Source organism: Mercenaria mercenaria, chromosome 2 (assembly GCF_021730395.1).
Source record: "Mercenaria mercenaria strain notata chromosome 2, MADL_Memer_1, whole genome shotgun sequence".
NCBI classification, from domain to species: Eukaryota; Metazoa; Mollusca; class Bivalvia; order Venerida; family Veneridae; genus Mercenaria; species Mercenaria mercenaria.
In genome coordinates, this window is record NC_069362.1 from 119,410,166 (window position 1) to 119,434,238 (window position 24,073).

At 29.7% G+C, this 24,073-nt stretch overlaps 1 protein-coding gene across 1 annotated transcript; it reads right to left on the reverse strand.

Moving 5' to 3' along the window:
- Positions 1-1,100: 1,100 nt before the first annotated feature.
- Positions 1,101-23,379, reverse strand: LOC123563008 (uncharacterized). The gene is made up of 4 exons (XM_045355569.2): positions 23,270-23,379; positions 22,115-22,161; positions 19,574-19,680; positions 1,101-1,298 (listed from the first exon to the last, which is right to left on the reverse strand). Exons 1-4 carry the CDS (start codon positions 23,359-23,361, stop codon positions 1,158-1,160), a joined length of 387 nt encoding a protein of 128 aa, XP_045211504.1. The 5' UTR covers positions 23,362-23,379; the 3' UTR covers positions 1,101-1,157.
- Positions 23,380-24,073: the final 694 nt, after the last annotated feature.

Consider the following 24,073-nt stretch of genomic DNA (forward strand, 5'->3'; position numbering starts at 1 on the left):
CTGTTCTTTGTAGATGTTTAAAAGATCGACAGGCTAGTATTTATTAATGGCGTAGTTCGGAATGTGAAATCCTTCAAAATTGGAAACGAACAACCTTAAATTATAGGTTTTACTTTTTTTTTCAGATGGTAGAAAAAAATGAATCGACATGAGTTAGTGATTTTACCGTATATATGGATATCTAAATAAAAATCAAAAAATATATTTTTATTGCAAGGTGAATTTAACGTGGCTGCTCGTTTTTGATGAGCCTTTATGTGGATATACACGTCTGCCTTGAACGTGCAAAAATATTCAGTCTCCTTATATTTACCCTATACGTCTTACGTTTGTAGCAAGCTACTGTTCGGGCTGCGCCCTCGTGAATTATTACGCCCGACGTATAACCGCCAATCGTGCATAAGAAGTGTTAAAGCACCCTTTTCCTATAAATAATTTCTCAATTAAATACAGAAAAGGCTTTTTAAAGCAAGTGTTAAATCAACGGGAAACAGTCGTTTATTATAATGATGTGTTAAGTCCCTCCTTGCATAATACACTTTCTCATTTAGATCCAAGTATTTGGTAATTTAAGGTGTGCAGTCATAGTTCCTGTGCACCTCACTTTCACACATTATAGTATAAATTCATTTATCATGTGATGTTTTATTTTTTTGTATGTACGCTTATTTCTAGTAGCCATAGGTAACCAAAAAAAAGGCAACTCCCCCAGAAGACTGTCAAAATTTCTAGTGGAAGGACAATGCAAGATACTGAAGTTTTTCCAATTCCAGAAGCTTCCCTGGACCTTAAGTGTTTCATGTGTCATGTGATGGGTGGTGGAGGCAGGCTTTGTCGTGAAGAAAGCTTCATACTTATTTGAATAACTCTCTTGTCTATCGTCTAGAAGAACCGGTACTTGTTTCATAATAACGACAAGGTGTGGTCGGGACCCCAGTGGGGTTCGAACCTGCAACCTTCGGGTTAAGCGGTATCCACTGACCCACCGCTCCTTTTTTAGTTTCCTAAACTTAATGAAAAATTAAGTATGGATACAAAACAGCAGAAAGAAGACAAACGAATTTACTGGAATGCAACCATGTATTTACAAAAGTTCAAACTCGATGTGACAATGCAATTGTAACATTGTTATCATTAGAATACAGAATGATTTAAGCTTAGGGTGCAGGTTCTTCGGTTGGGGCTGGTTCTTCGGTTGGGGCTGACTCTTCGGTAGCGACTGGGGTCTCACAGGCTGGGCTGTTTTCCCATTCAGGGACGCCTTCTGGGGCACCTGTGAAATCGACACCTTCGGCGCACTAAAAAAATAAAATAATATTGAATAATTGATACGATTCGGAATCTCTTTTACAACAAAAATAAAACTATAGTAACAGCATTTGTACTTTCATAATGAGAGCCCTAAAGGTAGTTTTGTCTAAAAGCTTGAGGTTAGAATATGCCTGGGTACTTAACACGTTATCTGAGTTAATTTGAACTAAATCTATGTAACGTACATTTTCTGTTGTTATATGCCTACCTGTGATCTCGAAACGCCCACGGAACTACGAAACATACTATGAAGTTAAAATGCAAGGAGTAAAATGTTTGTCGATTTAAATTCACAACCCGCTTCAATACAATGTATATAGCAATACAATAAATACAAGAGGGCCAAGATGGCCTTAGGTCGCTCACCTGAGAAACACACCATAATAGTGTAAACAAGTTTGACCTAGGAATTTCATGGAAACAAATATTCTGGCCAATTTTCATTAGAATTGGACCAAAAATGTGGTCTCTTGAGTTTAAATAAGTATTTTATTTGATATGACCTAGTGACCTAGCTTTTGAAGGCAGATGACCCATATTCAAAGTCGATCTAGATTTCATCAAGGCAATCATTCTGACCAAATTTTATGAAGATCAATTGAAAAATACAGTTTCTATCGCATACACAGGGTTTTTCTTTGAGTTGACCTAGTAACCTACTTTCTGACCATAGATGACCCATATTCAGACTTGACCTAGATTTTATCAAGGCAATCATACTGACCAAATTTCATGAAGATCAATTGAAAAATACAGACTCTATCGCATACACAAGGTTTTTCTTTGATTTGACCTAGTGACCTAGTTTTTGACCCCAGATGACCCATTATCAAACCTGATCTAGATTTCATTTATGCAATCATTCTGACCAAATTTCACGAAGATCAATTGAAAAATACAGCCTCTATCGCATACATAAGGTTTTTCTTTGATTTGACCTAGTGACCTAGTTTTTTTTTATTTATTTTTTCTCTTTTATGACATACATCATACAAACACGTTACACTTGTTTTGTACAATTCTGCAGACCTACTAAATAATAATAAAACAGAAATAATATCTTTGAGATACATAAAACAATTGCAATTATTTCCCCTTCAGTTTTGTTTATAAAATCGTTTTGTATGTCAAAAAAAGATAAATAAAAGTATCCACTTTGCATGATAAGACGCTTAATTTGAGAAGAAAGTTAACACTGTATAAAATAAAAGTAGAGAAAAAAAAGTATAGAGTATACCCATGTGCGCTCTTGATTACCTTTGAAATAGATTATTTCATTTTTTTTTTTCATGTGTCTCAGTGATGTACGTGGTAAGGATGCATATTAAAAATTCAAGAAAGACCATTTCTTTAAATGATAATCAATTTTGTTTTGCATTATTGCTATTTCTTTTTCTAGACAAATTCTGATATTTAAATAGGATAAAAACTGATTGAATACGGGAATCTTTTGTCTATTTTTCATTTGAAAAATAAAATATTTCATAAAAAAAATCATGAAATTTATGGTATTGCTTTTTAACCCCGTTTGCACAGTGCCAAAACTTATACATTCTAGATTGAACAGGCACGATATTCCCTTTTCTGCAAGAAAGTTACTTAGTCTATTCCACAAAATTTGAACATGATTACATTCCCAAAATAGATGTTCTATACTTTCCACTTGCATGTTACAAAAATCACATTAGTTTGTTCTAGACAATTTCATTTTGTACAAGTATTTATTTGTTGGAACTATTCGCATTAAAAATTTATACAGGAAGTTTCTAATTTTTGTGTCTATCGTTGCTTTAAAAATTTGTCCATAAATTTTATTCCATTTTATGTTATTGTTTTCAACAGTAGATCCCCATTTCTTTTCTGATTTTATTTCTGGTTTAAGTTTTACGTTTAATTGTTTGGTGTATAGTAATTTGTTTGGTGCTTTTGCTGCTTGAATTTTATTAAGCAGGTTTTCTGTAGTATTGTAAATAATGTTTTCTTTTTTAAGTGATTCTTTTAGATCTGGCGTAATGCTGGTGATAATTTGATAATATTTTAGGAATTCATTATCTTCTAGACTGTATAAATACTTGAATTGTTCAAAAGAGTAAAAATCTTTTTTCCTGTAATCAAATAAGTGTTCTAAATATTTTATTCCTTTTTCATACCATTCTTTGTAATACAACGTTTTATTCCCATTCCTTATGTCAGAGTTGTTCCAGATTATCTGTTTTCCACTTATGTCATTTAATTCAACCTTCTTAATGGTATGCCATGCAATAAGAACATCTTTGAGAAATGTGTTGTTTTTACATATGTTTTCAATGTCTTTATCATTTAAATTACATTCAAATACTAACTTTCCCCCTGCTGGTTTTAGAATTGTATTATAGAAAGTACCCCAAATTACACTTTCACTGTTACACATAAATCGTTTTATCCAACAGGCTTTTATCGAGTTCAAAAAATACTTAATATTTATCATTTTTAGTCCTCCTTTCTCGTAATCAAGTTGTAGTACATCTCTTTTGATTTTTTCTGGTTTATTGTTCCATATAAAATTATACATTATCTTTATTATTTCCTTTAATTTTTCTTCAGACGGACTTGGTAAAACTATAAAGGGATATATAAGCTTCGGTAACGCAAAGGTTTTTATCACTGTAATTTTTCCTAGTAATGTTAGTTTTCTGTGTTCCCATTGTTTCAAACAGTTTTTAAAGCTATTTAATTTTGGGTCTAGATTAAGGTCTACATTTTTATTAATATTGTTCGAGAATGTCATACCAAGTGTTTTTGCCGATTCAGATGTCCAATTAAATTTTTTATCATTACACAGTTTCATATTTGTATTTACTAAAGATCCCGCTCTTAAAATTGTTGATTTGTTGAAGTTAAGTTTTAGTCCTGATATGTTTCCGAAATTAGTGATGACATCAATAAGTTTTTCGAATGAGTTTCTTTGTCCGTTGTTTAAGAAGGTTGCATCATCTGCAAAAAGTGTTTGTTTAATTTCTTTACCTTTGATCGTCACTCCTTTAATAGAATTATCAGTGTTGATATAATTTGCTAAAAATTCAATGCATATTATGAAAAGCAGAGATGACAATGGACATCCTTGTCTTACACCCCTCTTTATTGGAAAGGATTCGGACAAGTTTCCGTTATTTATAACTACGCTACTTATATCGTTGTAAAATAACTTTACCCAATCAATAAAAAAGACACCAAAATTCAAGTGGTGTAAGCACAGAAACATGAAAGTATGATCGATGCTGTCAAAAGCTTTTTCAAAATCTGCAAACAGTAATAGGCCGGGTTCATTTTTAGTTTGTAAATATTCCATAGTTTCAAATAGTAACCTAATATTTTCACCGATGTATCTGTTTTTCAAAAATCCTGTTTGAGCTTTATCTATTATGGAATTTATAACTTTTTTAAGACGATTCGCTATTGATTTAGTTGCAATTTTATAATCAACATTTAAGAGACTTATAGGGCGCCAGTTTGATAAAGATAATGTATCTTTTCCCTCTTTTGGTAGTAATGTAATAATTCCTTGCTTTTGTAGGTCTGTTAGTTGTTTTGTTCTATAGGAATAGTTAATTGCTTTAACGTAGTGTGTTTTAATTGTTTCCCAAAAAACTTTATAAAATTCACTAGTAATCCCATCTGAACCAGGACTCTTTGGTTTTTCATTTCTTTTAAAGCTTCTAAACACTCATATTCAGTTAAATACCCTTCATATGTTTCCTTTTCATTTTCATTTAGTTTTTTTATATGCTGATTGAAGAAGTCATAATCTGTTTTTATTTTTGATCGTTTTGAATACAAATTTTCATAAAATGATTTTTCAGCTTTAAGAATTTAGACTTGATCATTTATTTCAGCATCTCCAATTTTTATTTTGAATATGTTTTTCCTCTCTGCATTTTTCTTTTCTAAACTTGCGAAATATCTAGAATTTTTTTCATTCCCTTCAATGCTTATTGCTTTAGTAGTATAAGAGATTCCGCTTTTGGGACACTTTTTTCAATTTTAATTAGCCGCCCTCTTTTTAGAAATCCAAAGCTGGCCAATTAAAAAAACCAGATTTTAACAAATTATTGTTAAAGCATTTAGTAAAATATGATTAAACGTTTATAAATTATTTTTATTGATAAAATGTACAAAGCCTCTGGTCTTTGATCTTATTTTGAATTAGTAAGTATATTATCAGGGTACACATAGTAATTAAAACTTTAATTAAACTTTTAATTCAAAAGTTTGCTTATATCGGCACGTCCATCCGGTATAGATTCATCCGATATGTAGAATCTAATGTAACTATCCCTCATAAGTGAAAATGTTACTTCTGTAGATGTTGAATCGTTATAAGGATGAATGTCAAACATTGTCCCTTGTGTTAAATAAATTTTAATTTTTTTCTTATACATAGATATTAACTGATCAGTGTCAAAGTCCTCAGCTGCCTCAGCTGCTATATTTATTATATTACTGCTAAATTTACCAAAAAATAGATCATCAATACCATCCCGAAACCTATCATTCCACCACCTAAATATAAAATGTGATATTGGGCTTTTAATCGGTTTATCCGGTTCACCTATGGGCCTGGCCCCCGTTAATAAAATATTAATATCTATTATATAAGTTCCGGTTTTTCTGGCTATAAACACACCCTTCAAAGTCACATCTAGTACATCTATTTTATATTCTTGGTTTGTGTTTATAAAATCTTTATAATCTACGATAATTCCAGGTCTTAATTGAAATATATTTAAATAGCCCAGACCGCCCAGATCTTTATATGTTGAATATATCCAGGCACCATGACGGTTAAAATACTTTTTCATTTTTACATAATCATAAAAATTTTTATTATAGTATTCAAAGAGAAACACTTCATGTTTTACTTTTTCTAGTTTTTCTTCTATTTTCCTGTTTTTCTTTTTAAGTTTAAGAATTATTTCAGCTAAATCATCAACTCGTTTTGTTGTGGCAACTTCAGAAGCAGATAAATTGTCAACAGTAGCCTTTGTTCTAGCTAATTGTGTTTCTTGTTTTAAGAAAACATTTTTTACTTTTGTAATTTCTTGGGTATTAGTGGTAATTTCTTCGACATTAGCGGTTATTGCTTTAGTATTAGCAGTAATTACTTGGGTATTAGCAGTGATTGATTCTCCTTGTTTAGCTGATATTTCAACTACAGAGTCCAAATCATTTGTTATTTTTTTAATTTTATCATTAATTTTATCATTAATTATCTTAATTGCTTCTTCTTGTTTAGCTGATATTTCAACTACAGAGTCCAAATCATTTGTTATTTTTTTAATTTGATCATTAAATTCATTAATATCTTCTTGTAATTTTTTTGTAATATTACTTAATTCTGCATACTTTAAATTATGACGGTTGTCAACAATACTAATCCAATTTCGAATTTGTTTTTTAAAGTCATCTATTTTAGAATTAATTTCTTTTTTAAGGTTATCTAATGCTGTATCATGATCATCACCTCTTTGTGAAGCTGCCTTTTCCAGTTCAGATTTATATTCTGCAAATTTATTTGAAAATGTATCGAGTAAATCTTGATTCCCTTTTGTCATTTCAGTATTTAGTTTATTTATTTCTGTTCTGATTTCTAACTGATACATATTTTGTAACTTTTTCTCAGCTTCAATAATCTTGTCTTTTAGTTCTTCATGTTTAATCATACTATCTTTTAATTCTTGAACTTGAGTGAATAAAATGTTTAAATTAACTCGAAATACTTCTTTTATGTTGTCATCTGTCAAATCAGATTTCTCTTCAAGTTCTTTAATAGAATCAGTCATAGCTTTCATTTCTTCTTCAATTTTACCTTGTAATTGATTAATTAATAATGAATTCTTTTTAAAATCTTTTGTTAATTCTTCAATATTCTTTACTTCTACTTCTAGTGTTTGTTTTATACTTTTGATATCTTCAAGATTATAGTCATCTATTACACTTTGAACTTTTTTAAACATAAATCGTCTTGAAACTGCATCGTTGGGTTTATCTGGATTTCCTAGGTTTATAAGGTTATTACCTCCCATATCTAATGCTCTGTTCATTGTGTTATCAAGTTCCTTATTTCTGTGAAGATACGATTCCGTTTCCTTTTTAAGCTTTTTGAATTGTTTTTTAGTAGCATAATCACTTAAATCAATATCAAATTTAACTTTACTTATACTGTCAGGTTGATTAATTTGTTTTACATCATTAAAAACTCCCATTATATAATTATTATATATTACCAGTAAAGTTTTTTCTTAAAAACTTCCTTGGTTTGTCAATATATAAGAAATCATATTTTTGATTTGTTGCATTAGCAAAAGTATCACGATCTATATTTTGTTCATCACAAATCCTATTATTTTCCATTTTACCTGGACTTTCAAATAAAATATAATGTGAACAGTTAATTCGAATATCTTTTGGTGTTTTATAGTAAGACTGACTTAAATAAATAACACAACAGTTTTTGTGACGCCCTTGAATAAAGTATTTTGTTATTTCATTTTGAACTTTTTTATCTTCACATACAAAATCATCAAATATTACTACTTTTTGTTTTTCTGATTCAAGATTCTCACAAGGTTCAATTTGGTCGGGATCAGCTGAATATTCAAGTATTTCATTTGGATCTACTTTAATTTTTTTTGCAATTTCATTTAAGTGATTTATTAAATCTTGATATTTAGATTGTTCTAGGTTTTTAGCATATAAGTATAATTTATCATAATATATAAGAGGTTTTCGAAGTATATGCATTAATGTATTTGTTTTTCCAGATCCAGAAGATCCACATATTAACATTCTAAAACATGAATCTGGCATAAAAGAATAAAATTGTTTAAAGTTATTGAATTTATCATTTTTTGTATCATAATTTGGAATTTCCATTTATATAATATTACATTATTTTACAATATCTTACATTATCTTACATTATTTTACATTATTTTACATTATCTTACATTATTATATAAATGCAATCAAAACTTAATGAAATGATAATAAGAAAAAAAATAGTTGGACAAAAGATGAGAAATCTTAGAGAAGAAATAATGAGAGAAAAAATAAGAAAAGCTACAAATCGGGATATGTATACTGAAATTTATAAGCCAATTACTGAAAAAATAGGAAGTCAAAAAGAACAATTATCAAGTCAGTTAAAAGCATTACCTGGAATTAAGGAGCAATTAGCGTTACTTCCAAAAAGTTTTGCTGATAAGATACATGAAATAGAAAATCTAAAAATGGTGACAGAGTTATTGGAAAAACAACCACCTCCGGGACTACAACAACCATTACAACCATTACCGCTGGAAGATACTATGGGTTTGGAAAAACTATTCCGAGAACCAATACGATTATTACCACCAAAAGATCATATGGGTTTGGATGATGATGATGTGTTTGAAGAATCAGAAGAAGAATTGGGAGCAAGACCAAAAGAATTTACAGTTAATTTTAATAAAAATATTGATTTAGGTCTTTTAGATGAAAAAAAATATTATACACCGCAAGAAGTGTTTAATTTTTTTCACACTGAATCTGAAAATCCTGATGAAAAAATGACTAGGAAAGAAGTAGAGGATATTATAAAACAAGTATCGGATGAAATAAAAAAATTGGGTAATGAATCTGGTGCAATAACTAGAAAAACAAACAAAACAGATCTTGATTTAAAGCAAAAGGAAGCAATTACAACCAAGAAGGAAAATTATAAAAATTATAGAGACGCAATCATTGATGTTATAAAAACAAAAAATATACAGGAAGGGGAATAAGATATCATAACCCATATAAAGTTTCACCAAATGGACAATATGGTAATTTAATTATTAACTTAAATAAACTTTATGGTCAAAACAAATTAATTGCTAAGGATAGAATAACTGGAAAAGAAGTCATTAACACTAAAGTTGATGATGATTTAATTGATTTGATTAATAAAAGATATAACAATAAGAAAAAACATTCAATTCATTCAATAAAAATATTTAAAGAATTAACAGAAAAGTCAGGATTACCTATCAATAAAAGATCTATGAAATTTAAAAAAGTAATTAGGGGACAAGGTTATGACGTTTGTCCATGTAATCCAAAAGAATTGGTTAATGACTTAGAGTTAATTTGTGGTTCAATTAATGCTGGAAATAATAATGAAGAACTAAAAAATGAAGGTATTAGAATAATTGATGAACTATTAAAAATGAATTCTCTTTTACCAGAACAACATGAAAAGTTATATAAAAATTATTTTTCTTGAATTTAGTTTTTAATTAAAGTTTTTAATTATATAAATGGAACAAAAAATAGTATTAAGTTCTGAAACAGTTAAAGATAATAAAAATACTCCGAGTGATTTTACAATCAGATTTAGTCGTTCTTTAATTTTAGATAAAAATAAAACTTACGTTGTTGGTTTGGATAGTATTAACACTATGACCTACTCTTGGCATAATATTAGTGATGAATATGACAATAAAAGAATTCGTTATCATAATGGTAAAGAATGGAAAAATATTATATTTACAAATGGTTCTTACAGTTACACAGATATTAATAATTATATTAGGGAAACATTAATAAGTAATGATGATTATGAATTTGATAAATCAGAAATTGCACCAATAAGTTTGGAATTTGATTTAAGTAGTTTTAAGATTTTGATTTCAATTACAGATAATTTTAAGTTGGATTTGGAAATATCAAATTTTCATACATTGCTTGGATTTGAGAAAAAAAAATTAGACAATACTGAATGGGGAACTAAAACACCAAATATAACTAACTCTGTGGATACAATTTACATTCATTGTGATCTTATTGATAATTCACTTGTTGATGGTAATTTCAGTGATATTATTTATGCTTTAAGTACTGCAGATTTAACAAGAGCTTATCCATTTACAAAAGAACCACAAAGAGTTGGATATTCTGAAATTAATAAATATATTATAAATTCAATTAGAATATATATTACAGATGTATTTGGTAGAATAATTAATTTTAATGAGGTTGAAACAAGTTTTACATTAATATTAAAAGAAATTAATTAAAACTAAAGTTTTAAAACTTTTATTAAAAACTTTTAGTTTTATATAATGTACAAAAAAGTTTATGACAAAAATAAAGGAATATTTATTTATGTTGATGCTCACACAGGAGAAGAAATCATACACGGAACAGGTATCTTTGACACTTTAACGAAATTAATTCAATCTTCAATTAGCACAGCTGGAAAAAAAGCTTTGGAAACAGCAGGAAAAGCAGCACTTGAAAGTGGAACAAAAAAGGTTGGAACAGAAGTTGGAAATTTAGCTGCAGCGATTAAGGAGCAATTAGCGTTACTTCCAAAAAGTTTTGCTGATAAGATACATGAAATAGAAAATCTAAAAATGGTGACAGAGTTATTGGAAAAACAACCACCTCCGGGACTACAACAACCATTACAACCATTACCGCTGGAAGATACTATGGGTTTGGAAAAACTATTCCGAGAACCAATACTTCCAATAAGCTTCGCTGCAGCTAAATTTCCAACTTCTGTTCCAACCTTTTTTGTTCCACTTTCAAGTGCTGCTTTTCCTGCTGTTTCCAAAGCTTTTTTTCCAGCTGTGCTAATTGAAGATTGAATTAATTTCGTTAAAGTGTCAAAGATACCTGTTCCGTGTATGATTTCTTCTCCTGTGTGAGCATCAACATAAATAAATATTCCTTTATTTTTGTCATAAACTTTTTTGTACATTATATAAAACTAAAAGTTTTTAATAAAAGTTTTAAAACTTTAGTTTTAATTAATTTCTTTTAATATTAATGTAAAACTTGTTTCAACCTCATTAAAATTAATTATTCTACCAAATACATCTGTAATATATATTCTAATTGAATTTATAATATATTTATTAATTTCAGAATATCCAACTCTTTGTGGTTCTTTTGTAAATGGATAAGCTCTTGTTAAATCTGCAGTACTTAAAGCATAAATAATATCACTGAAATTACCATCAACAAGTGAATTATTAATAAGATCACAATGAATGTAAATTGTATCCACAGAGTTAGTTATATTTGGTGTTTTAGTTCCCCATTCAGTATTGTCTAATTTTTTTTTCTCAAATCCAAGCAATGTATGAAAATTTGATATTTCCAAATCCAACTTAAAATTATCTGTAATTGAAATCAAAATCTTAAAACTACTTAAATCAAATTCCAAACTTATTGGTGCAATTTCTGATTTATCAAATTCATAATCATCATTACTTATTAATGTTTCCCTAATATAATTATTAATATCTGTGTAACTGTAAGAACCATTTGTAAATATAATATTTTTCCATTCTTTACCATTATGATAACGAATTCTTTTATTGTCATATTCATCACTAATATTATGCCAAGAGTAGGTCATAGTGTTAATACTATCCAAACCAACAACATAAGTTTTATTTTTATCTAAAATTAAAGAACGACTAAATCTGATTGTAAAATCACTCGGAGTATTTTTATTATCTTTAACTGTTTCAGAACTTAATACTATTTTTTGTTCCATTTATATAATTAAAAACTTTAATTAAAATCTAAATTCAAGAAAAATAATTTTTATATAACTTTTCATGTTGTTCTGGTAAAAGAGAATTCATTTTTAATAGTTCATCAATTATTCTAATACCTTCATTTTTTAGTTCTTCATTATTATTTCCAGCATTAATTGAACCACAAATTAACTCCAAGTCATTAACCAATTCTTTTGGATTACATGGACAAACGTCATAACCTTGTCCCCTAATTACTTTTTTAAATTTCATAGATCTTTTATTGATAGGTAATCCTGACTTTTCTGTTAATTCTTTAAATATTTTTATTGAATGAATTGAATGTTTTTTCTTATTGTTATATCTTTTATTAATCAAATCAATTAAATCATCATCAACTTTAGTGTTAATGACTTCTTTTCCAGTTATTCTATCCTTAGCAATTAATTTGTTTTGACCATAAAGTTTATTTAAGTTAATAATTAAATTACCATATTGTCCATTTGGTGAAACTTTATATGGGTTATGATATCTTATTCCCCTTCCTGTATATTTTTTTGTTTTTATAACATCAATGATTGCGTCTCTATAATTTTTATAATTTTCCTTCTTGGTTGTAATTGCTTCCTTTTGCTTTAAATCAAGATCTGTTTTGTTTGTTTTTCTAGTTATTGCACCAGATTCATTACCCAATTTTTTTATTTCATCCGATACTTGTTTTATAATATCCTCTACTTCTTTCCTAGTCATTTTTTCATCAGGATTTTCAGATTCAGTGTGAAAAAAATTAAACACTTCTTGCGGTGTATAATATTTTTTTTCATCTAAAAGACCTAAATCAATATTTTTATTAAAATTAACTGTAAATTCTTTTGGTCTTGCTCCCAATTCTTCTTCTGATTCTTCAAACACATCATCTTCATCATCCAAACCCATATGATCTTTTGGTGGTAATAATCGTATTGGTTCTCGGAATAGTTTTTCCAAACCCATAGTATCTTCCAGCGGTAATGGTTGTAATGGTTGTTGTAGTCCCGGAGGTGGTTGTTTTTCCAATAACTCTGTCACCATTTTTAGATTTTCTATTTCATGTATCTTATCAGCAAAACTTTTTGGAAGTAACGCTAATTGCTCCTTAATTCCAGGTAATGCTTTTAACTGACTTGATAATTGTTCTTTTTGACTTCCTATTTTTTCAGTAATTGGCTTATAAATTTCAGTATACATATCCCGATTTGTAGCTTTTCTTATTTTTTCTCTCATTATTTCTTCTCTAAGATTTCTCATCTTTTGTCCGACTATTTTTTTTCTTATTATCATTTCATTAAGTTTTGATTGCATTTATATAATAATGTAAGATAATGTAAAATAATGTAAAATAATGTAAGATAATGTAAGATATTGTAAAATAATGTAATATTATATAAATGGAAATTCCAAATTATGATACAAAAAATGATAAATTCAATAACTTTAAACAATTTTATTCTTTTATGCCAGATTCATGTTTTAGAATGTTAATATGTGGATCTTCTGGATCTGGAAAAACAAATACATTAATGCATATACTTCGAAAACCTCTTATATATTATGATAAATTATACTTATATGCTAAAAACCTAGAACAATCTAAATATCAAGATTTAATAAATCACTTAAATGAAATTGCAAAAAAATTAAAGTAGATCCAAATGAAATACTTGAATATTCAGCTGATCCCGACCAAATTGAACCTTGTGAGAATCTTGAATCAGAAAAACAAAAAGTAGTAATATTTGATGATTTTGTATGTGAAGATAAAAAAGTTCAAAATGAAATAACAAAATACTTTATTCAAGGGCGTCACAAAAACTGTTGTGTTATTTATTTAAGTCAGTCTTACTATAAAACACCAAAAGATATTCGAATTAACTGTTCACATTATATTTTATTTGAAAGTCCAGGTAAAATGGAAAATAATAGGATTTGTGATGAACAAAATATAGATCGTGATACTTTTGCTTATGCAACAAATCAAAAATATGATTTCTTATATATTGACAAACCAAGGAAGTTTTTAAGAAAAAACTTTACTGGTAATATATAATAATTATATAATGGGAGTTTTTAATGATGTAAAACAAATTAATCAACCTGACAGTATAAGTAAAGTTAAATTTGATATTGATTTAAGTGATTATGCTACTAAAAAACAATTCAAAAAGCTTAAAAAGGAAACGGAATCGTATCTTCACAGAAATAAGGAACTTGATAACACAATGAACAGAGCATTAGATATGGGAGGTAATAACCTTATAAACCTAGGAAATCCAGATAAACCCAACGATGCAGTTTCAAGACGATTTATGTTTAAAAAAGTTCAAGTGTAATAGATGACTATAATCTTGAAGATATCAAAAGTATAAAACAAACACTAGAAGTAGAAGTAAAGAATATTGAAGAATTAACAAAAGATTTTAAAAAGAATTCATTATTAATTAATCAATTACAAGGTAAAATTGAAGAAGAAATGAAAGCTATGACTGATTCTATTAAAGAACTTGAAGAGAAATCTGATTTGACAGATGACAACATAAAAGAAGTATTTCGAGTTAATTTAAACATTTTATTCACTCAAGTTCAAGAATTAAAAGATAGTATGATTAAACATGAAGAACTAAAAGACAAGATTATTGAAGCTGAGAAAAAGTTACAAAATATGTATCAGTTAGAAATCAGAACAGAAATAAATAAACTAAATACTGAAATGACAAAAGGGAATCAAGATTTACTCGATACATTTTCAAATAAATTTGCAGAATATAAATCTGAACTGGAAAAGGCAGCTTCACAAAGAGGTGATGATCATGATACAGCATTAGATAACCTTAAAAAAGAAATTAATTCTAAAATAGATGACTTTAAAAAACAAATTCGAATTGGATTAGTATTGTTGACAACCGTCATAATTTAAAGTATGCAGAATTAAGTAATATTACAAAAAAATTACAAGAAGATATTAATGAATTTAATGATCAAATTAAAAAAATAACAAATGATTTGGACTCTGTAGTTGAAATATCAGCTAAACAAGAAGAAGCAATTAAGATAATTAATGATAAAATTAATGATAAAATTAAAAAAATAACAAATGATTTGGACTCTGTAGTTGAAATATCAGCTAAACAAGGAGAATCAATCACTGCTAATACCCAAGTAATTACTGCTAATACTAAAGCAATAACCGCTAATGTCGAAGAAATTACCACTAATACCCAAGAAATTACAAAAGTAAAAAATGTTTTCTTAAAACAAGAAACACAATTAGCTAGAACAAAGGCTACTGTTGACAATTTATCTGCTTCTGAAGTTGCCACAACAAAACGAGTTGATGATTTAGCTGAAATAATTCTTAAACTTAAAAAGAAAAACAGGAAAATAGAAGAAAAACTAGAAAAAGTAAAACATGAAGTGTTTCTCTTTGAATACTATAATAAAAATTTTTATGATTATGTAAAAATGAAAAAGTATTTTAACCGTCATGGTGCCTGGATATATTCAACATATAAAGATCTGGGCGGTCTGGGCTATTTAAATATATTTCAATTAAGACCTGGAATTATCGTAGATTATAAAGATTTTATAAACACAAACCAAGAATATAAAATAGATGTACTAGATGTGACTTTGAAGGGTGTGTTTATAGCCAGAAAAACCGGAACTTATATAATAGATATTAATATTTTATTAACGGGGGCCAGGCCCATAGGTGAACCGGATAAACCGATTAAAAGCCCAATATCACATTTTATATTTAGGTGGTGGAATGATAGGTTTCGGGATGGTATTGATGATCTATTTTTGGTAAATTTAGCAGTAATATAATAAATATAGCAGCTGAGGCAGCTGAGGACTTTGACACTGATCAGTTAATATCTATGTATAAGAAAAAAATTAAAATTTATTTAACACAAGGGACAATGTTTGACATTCATCCTTATAACGATTCAACATCTACAGAAGTAACATTTTCACTTATGAGGGATAGTTACATTAGATTCTACATATCGGATGAATCTATACCGGATGGACGTGCCGATATAAGCAAACTTTTGAATTAAAAGTTTAATTAAAGTTTTAATTACTATGTGTACCCTGATAATATACTTACTAATTCAAAATAAGATCAAAGACCAGAGGCTTTGTACATTTTATCAATAAAAATAATTTATAAACGTTTAATCATATTTTACTAAATGCTTTAACAATAATTTGTTAAAATCTGGTTTTTTTAATTGGCCAGCTTTGGATTTCTAAAAAGAGGGCGGCTAATTAAAATTGAAAAAAGTGTCCCAAAAGCGGCATTTCTTATACTACTTGCTTTGCTTCTTACTAAAAGTCCATTTATTCTTGAATCGTTCAGTTTTTCAAGTTCTTGTTTTTTTTATTTCTAAACTGATTTTATTGTTTTCTGTGTCATCAGTCACATTAACTACTTTATCTTCTAGGTCTTCTATTTCTTTCGTAAGTTTTTCTTCTTTTTCCTTGTCTATTTTTTTCTTATTTGTGGCATATTTTATTGTTTGGTTCTTAATTGTACCTTTTATGATTTCCCACAATGTATTTGAATTACATTCTTTATTTATTTCTACAACTTCATTAATACTACTTCTTATAATTGTTTGATATTCATCTTCATTTAACAGACTGTTATTCATTTTAAAATAACCAGGGCCTCTTTTAATGTCTGTTAAGTCAACTTTAATTTCTACAATTGAATGATCCGATTTGTATCCTGGTTTTATTTTGCAACTATGAGTAATATTTACTAGGGTATCAGAAATTAAAAAATAGTCTAGTCTACTAAAAATTATTGGTTTTGTATTAGAGTGCCATGTGTATTTTAATTGCGTTGGATTATTTTTCCTCCAAATATCAATAAGGTTACAGGAATCTATCAAATCAATTATTTTTTTCCTACACATTTTATGGGTATCATTTCTTCCATGTTTTTTGTCTAAGTTCATGTCTAAAATCGTATTAAAATCTCCCCCTAAAATGATGTTTGTGCCATATTGTTTTAATATTTCATTTTCAAGTTGACCAAATACTAATGCATTATCATCGTTTGGACCATAAATATTAAATATCGTTATTTTTCTATCATTGATAGTGAGTTCTACACTGGCTAGTCGACCCGTAATTAATTCCTTGTAAGTCATATTATTGCTTGAATAAGAAAATGGTTCGTCAAAAAGTATGGCTATTCCGGCTCTATTACTTTTATTCCAGCTAAAGAAAGCTTCTCCCTTCCATTCACTTTTCCACGTATCAGTTACATCACTTGTTGAATGGGTTTCTTGCAACAAACATACTTTATATTTCTTATCACTTAACCATTGAAATTTTTGCTGTCGTTTTTTGTAATTACCTAAACCACGTACATTAAGAGAGCACATATACAAAGTTTCCATGATGTATTGATATAATACATTTTTTATGAGAGCGTATACATGGGGATAGTCTAATCACATTCTTCATTTGTTGTAAAAGAGAGATCAGGGCAAAAATTTATGTCAAACCTACGGATACCATATACCGATATATTCCTTCTATATTGCTAAAGGTATAACTAAAGCTACGTATTAAGCATTAACTAAATCGATATAACATTCCAAGTGCAAAAGAAAAAGAATACATGACATTGATACTAAAAAAAAAAAAAAGAAACAGGTACAAATTTCCCTGTCATGAAAGTTTGCGTTAGTTGTTTTTCAGTCACATAATACAAGACATTGATACTAAAAAAAAAAAAAAAAGAAACAGGTACGAATTTCCCTGTCATGAAAGTTTGCGTTAGTTGTTTTTCAGTCACCAGATATTCTAAGAAAACGAAGTACAACACTTGTACAGTATTTACACGCTCCTTAGCAAAAATGATAATTTACATCTATATACCGTGTATATATCAAATAGTCCTTGAACAAAACAAAATATAGTACAAAAATTAGTTTAGAACTTTTGATTTTCGGAAAAAAACGTATTAATTTAGATTCATAAACATATCTATTTTATACATTTTTGTCTAATTAACGTTTCTGGACTGGTTTAACATCATTCAAAATGCTTTCTGATACATATGTTTAATAATCATAAATAACAGGCGTGTATATCCTCAAACACCAGCATACATATACACACTAACACACACACATACATATACATACACATATACATATATATACATATACATATATATAGATATATATACACACACACCCACATACATATACACACATATATACACATATACATATATATACATACATATATATACACATATATATACATATATACACACATATTTACACATACATACATACATACATACACACACACACACACATATATATATACACATACACACACATATACACCTGCATATATATATACACACATATATACACAAACACTTATGTACATATATGCACACATACACCCATATCCACATGTGTACACACATATACATACACATATACACACATACATACATACGCACACACCTACATACATACCTACAAACACATATGTACATACATGCACTCATACACATATATCCACACGTGTACACACATATACACATATACCCCCGCACATACATACAAACAAACGTACATACGTACGTACACACATACATACATACATGCACACATGCACACATACATATATACGTGCATACATACACACACCTACATACATATACCCACATGTATATACATATACACATATACAGAACTATGTACCCCTCAACACAGAATTTATTTTATTAATAAGTCACTTTATATTATGTTCTGTTCAAAAATCGAGTTGAATAATTCTACTTCAACTACATATACACATATACAGAACTATGTACCCCTCAACACAATTCTTTTTTATTAATAAGTCAATTTATATTATGTTCTGTTCAAAGATCGAGTTGAAATAATTCTACAATGCCTTTATAAGTCTGTGATGATGGGTTGTACTTCCCCGATACATGATGCCACCGATAAAATGTACACACTTATGTATATCATATACAAACACATGCATATAATTATATGACCTGTTTTGTCTAACGAAAACAATTGAATCTGACCAAAATTCATGAAGATCAATTGAAAAATACAGCCTTTATCGCATACACGAGGTTTTTCTTTGATTTGACCTAGTGACCTTGTTTTTGATCCCAGATGACCCATTTTCGAACATGGCTTAGATTTTATCAAAATTATCATTCTGACCAAATTTTATGAAGATCAGTTGAAAAATACAACCTCTATTGCATACACAAGGTTTTCTTTGATTTGACCTAGTGACCTAGTTTTTTACCCCAGATGACCCATTTTCAAACTCGTCCTAGATTTCATCAAGGTAATCATTCTGAACATAATTCATGAAGATCAATTGAAAACTAACAGCCTCTATCGCATACACAAGGTTTTTCCTTGATGTGACCTAGTGACCTAGTTTTTGATCCCAGATAATCCATTTTCAAATTCGGCCTAGATTTCATCAAGGTAATCATTCTGACCGAATTTCATGAAGATCAGTTGAAAAATACAACCTCTATCGCATACACAAGCTAAATGTTGACGGACGACAGACAGACGACGGACGCCGGACTTCGAGCGATCAGAAAAACTCACCTGAGCATTGCTCAGGTGAGCTAACAACTGAATTATTACTTCGAGCAGCATGCCGCGTTCGTCGGGTGTGTCGCCACAATGACACTTCCTGCCGTAAACTGTAGACGTGGAACCAGCAGCCATGAACGTATCATATAACACACAGCCTAAATAAATAGAACAAATGTGTTATAGGATTTAACTTATTTTATTGTGATAAACAAACAATTAAGTATATTTTCTATTACTGCCATATAAGACCTGGAGTCGTAAAATTTTTACACTTTGAACAATGAAAATTTCCAAGTGTGCTTTTCCTTTTACTTTTATGATTCAAACAAAATCTCAGTAAATACAATGAAATGTCGTTGAATCATTCCTACTAGCGACCTATTCAGCAAAATAAAACACTGATTTCGACCGTCTCGATGAGTCGTTATTACACTAGGATTTTTGTTTAAAAGCAGCGAAAAAAACCGAAGCTTTCGAATACCATTTAAGTTTTTAGGTTGAAACCGCGAAGCGGTTGAGACCTATAATTGCCGTATTCTGGAGCTTGCAAGAATATCATATTGACAGTTTTCACTGAAAGGCAGATTAATCCGCCGTAAGGTTTTTACCCGTTTTTCAGGCTAATCGACAGATATTTTTATTGATATAATCTGTTCTCTGAACATTGTTTTACAGTCCGTTGAAATTTTCATACATATGTAAATACAATAAAGTTAAAGAATGCGTCATTTCGCATGAAAAATACATTTTAGGTCTGTTGACCCACCGATCATGGCTAATTTGAAAAGGGAAGGTGTATTCCTTTAAAACATTTCAGAAAACCCCGAATGTGACCAAAGCGCATGAAAATTTGCCGATAAAAATAGTTCTAAACGTATTTTAAGATTTCTCTAATTTAGCCTTAATATAACATATTGCATTCATCAGTAATAAAACAGCATTTGATCTGAATCATTTTTGTACATGTATATACCTGTGATTCTTCATACTTCCCGACTCCTATGCAGTTCTTCGAGTGGCAAGGGAGATCACTATGTAGGAGTTTGCTATATAAGAAACTGTTAGATTTCGTCTAAAAATGGACTAGATTTTTGAATTACTTCCCTTTATTCTGAATTTTTTCCTATTTTAGTACAGCTTTGATAAAGACCGATTCATATTATTTATTTCCTATATTTAATTTCATCTTTTGATATTTCTTTTCACGACTGATGTAAAATTGAGTCAAAATATTTGTTTAAGTTTTACTATTTTTATGTAAGTTTAGTTTTAGTATATATTGCTACATTGCTTCAATGTGTCAATATAAATAACACGTTACATATGTAATGTTATGCATGTAATCGTGCTGCATCTGCACGGTTTCTATGTTACATGTTTGTTTCAATGTGTAATATTATATAGACTTATTTCATTATTTACAAGATAAATATTGGCATTCCCTGTAAATCGTAAATATGTTCCGATTTTAGCGGGACTTGACGATGACATTTAACAACGTTACGCCAGTTCCGGATTTGTTTTACAATTGTTGTTGAACTGAAAGAACGCCATGGTGTAGAAATTTACTCGAAATTTGTCATTTTGATAAAGGCTATAAGGCCGAAACGTTAGCATATCGAAAGGTTTCAACCTTTCTGTGCATTCAGCGCTTTGATTTTACCTTGCTTTTTGTGCGAGATATTGCGAATGCAATGTCAAGCTGAGAACAAGTTATTGCGATATAAAAACCCAAAGAGACACTTTCTAAATAAAAGCTGCTTCCTTTTTTCGCGAAACTGTGTACTTAACAAATATTTAAGTCTAAGTTTCGTTGAATACAGGCATAATAAACAGGCCACAAACTAGCTTTTACAAAGAGCTAACCTTGTTTGGATTTACGTAATCAATTAGTTTCGGAGAGATATATTGTGTGTATTTCAAAAGAAATACTCGGTTGTAGGAATGATACAAGTTCCATTGCATTATACGTTACTGTTTTTGTTTAACAGCTTAAAAAAAACTAGTTGCTCCCCAACCCACATGAGACATATTTAGTGAATGTCTAACTTCAGACGTATCGTCTGCAGCAATCTCATCAGGGTTAGAACAGACGACATCTTGTGTACTTTATACTGAGCTAACCTAGCACTGTTTGTATAGGCTAACAACAAAGTGATACCAGTACTGTGTTCGGTACGACTTGCATAAAGAGAAAACCTAAGAGAAGGGCAAATGCGATTTCTTAATACAACTGGTCTCTTAATACAACATTGTTAAAAGGAACTGAAAAGTGGTATCTTCATTAAAAGACGAGCAATTTCAATTGTATATTCTTTGCATCGTCTAAATACATCACATAATATATAAAACCATATATAAATTTGATATAACATATAATTTGATCATGTATACGAGATGTATTCTCATATAATTTTTGTTAACAGAATGGCATATGAATATTTACTTGCCATTCTGTTAACAGAATTATAAGATACTAGCACCAGCAACATATTAAACCAGAGGAAAGATCCCAACACCAAAACTGTATATGTGATTGCAAAACTCATAGAATAGAAAGCCCTGGGCTTGTTGACAATCAGCACTTACCTTGTTCACAAGCTCCGTCATTACAAACACTTCCACAAGGACAATCCCTGCAAATATTTGAATTATGTTATTTTACGAACATATGATAAACAAAACAAATTTGATAGAAACCCTCTATATATATTGTTCATAATTTTGTTCAAAGCGCATCATAATATTGATACCGCATTTTCTCAAAGCGCATCATAATTTTGATACCGCATTTTCTCTTATAACATGTATATATAAGTTATGATTCTAGCACAATCTGACTAAAGTACTTGATCTTCTAAACGAAGATCTGAGAACGACCCATTCACATACGTCTTCTGTATATTTTGGATTTCCAGTATTACTATTTTTATTTTCGCAAATCTATTTTTATTTGAACCAATCAGACGACTAGTTCGAATGTCAAAGAGTCAGAAAAATGTGCAGTCATTCTAAGGCTCGAACCCGGGACCCGACTGTGGCCTACCGACTGCGCTAACCGGCTATCTGGCATATTATGACATAAGAATTGTAAATGTCAAAAATCAAGGCTAAATGAAGATTTGCAAATGTTGTAAGTTAAGCTCTGATTGGCTAGCGAAAGGGTCGTCAGAACGAGGCTATCAATAGGTAGTTCTCAGATCCTATGCGTAGCGTAATAGGAGATGTACTTTAGTCAGATTGGATTCTTGCAGTAAAGAAAGCACAACTTTGTGCTACTGAATATTATTATTATACCAGATTTATATAGCGCCCTTTTCATGATAAACACGTTCAAAGGCGCTTTACAGCAACTGCAGCCACACAGGGCGCGAAATCATCCTCTACTAGTACAGACACAGAGCGATCTGACCAGAGGGACAGAGTGAGACAAAGCCCCCACAGAGAGATCAGAAATCAGATACAGGCTTGTCCGGTTAACTTAGCCTAGCTTGTTGCGAATAGACAGCCTGGTTCTTTAACGTGCCCAGTGTATAGCACTGATACACGCAAGGATTGCCTGGGTTCCTGACCAGTACACCTCTAGCTAATACTCCAACTAATGCTTTGGGATATTCCCTACAATTAATTTACCATTTTGCTTAACAACTAATGTTGTAATACTTTTTATTATCTAAACACACATTCCTACAATTTATAAACAAGCAAATATCTTTTGAAGTTTCGAATTAGTGAATAGCTTACTTTGTCTCAGCGCAGGAGTTGTCTTCGTCCTCATCAGCTATGACGTAAGCAACAGCAACAACAAACAATAGGGCTACAGCTAGACGGGCCATCTTGATTTTTCAGCTCAACTGAAATTTGAAAATAAATATTTAACTTACTGCAGTAAGTCAATTTGCAAACGATGACAATAGTAGACGGTCACTATCATTCTGCATATAGTCTTGCTTACACAATTCAATGCTTATGGTAAAATATGTGCAATCTGAAAATGAACGGCAAGTACAAAAAGTAACATATAAATTGATAATAATAAATACAGAAAAAGATGATAAAAAGCACGTAAATAAAGTGAATTTTCCCAAATTTGTTACTTTTTTGTTACTTAATTTCATTACCACCACGCACTAGAAGCCGGTACTTATAATACGAGAAAAAACTAAAAGCAATACAATACATAAGGTATTATTTATTTGAAAGTAACTATAACAAACCTTTGTTTCTGGAGGAATGTATTCCAAATTTCAAATCGCTTGCTTATATAGCGGACACGAGCTCGGTTGAAACGCGGGATGTACAGTTATCATACATCATGCTGCCCACCAGGTTTGTGGATTGACACAGCTGCTGCAACCTTAAAACGTATATAATAAACAAAATATGGATCAAACATGACCCCTGTGGCAGACCGGCTGTCAAACTTTTACGTACATACGCTGCGACCTGGGACCTGTTTTATAAAACTTCTTTGCATTTCGTACATTTCGTACGATTAAAAAACATATGAAAACAATATGGCTTTCCATTAAAGTTATCTCATCGACA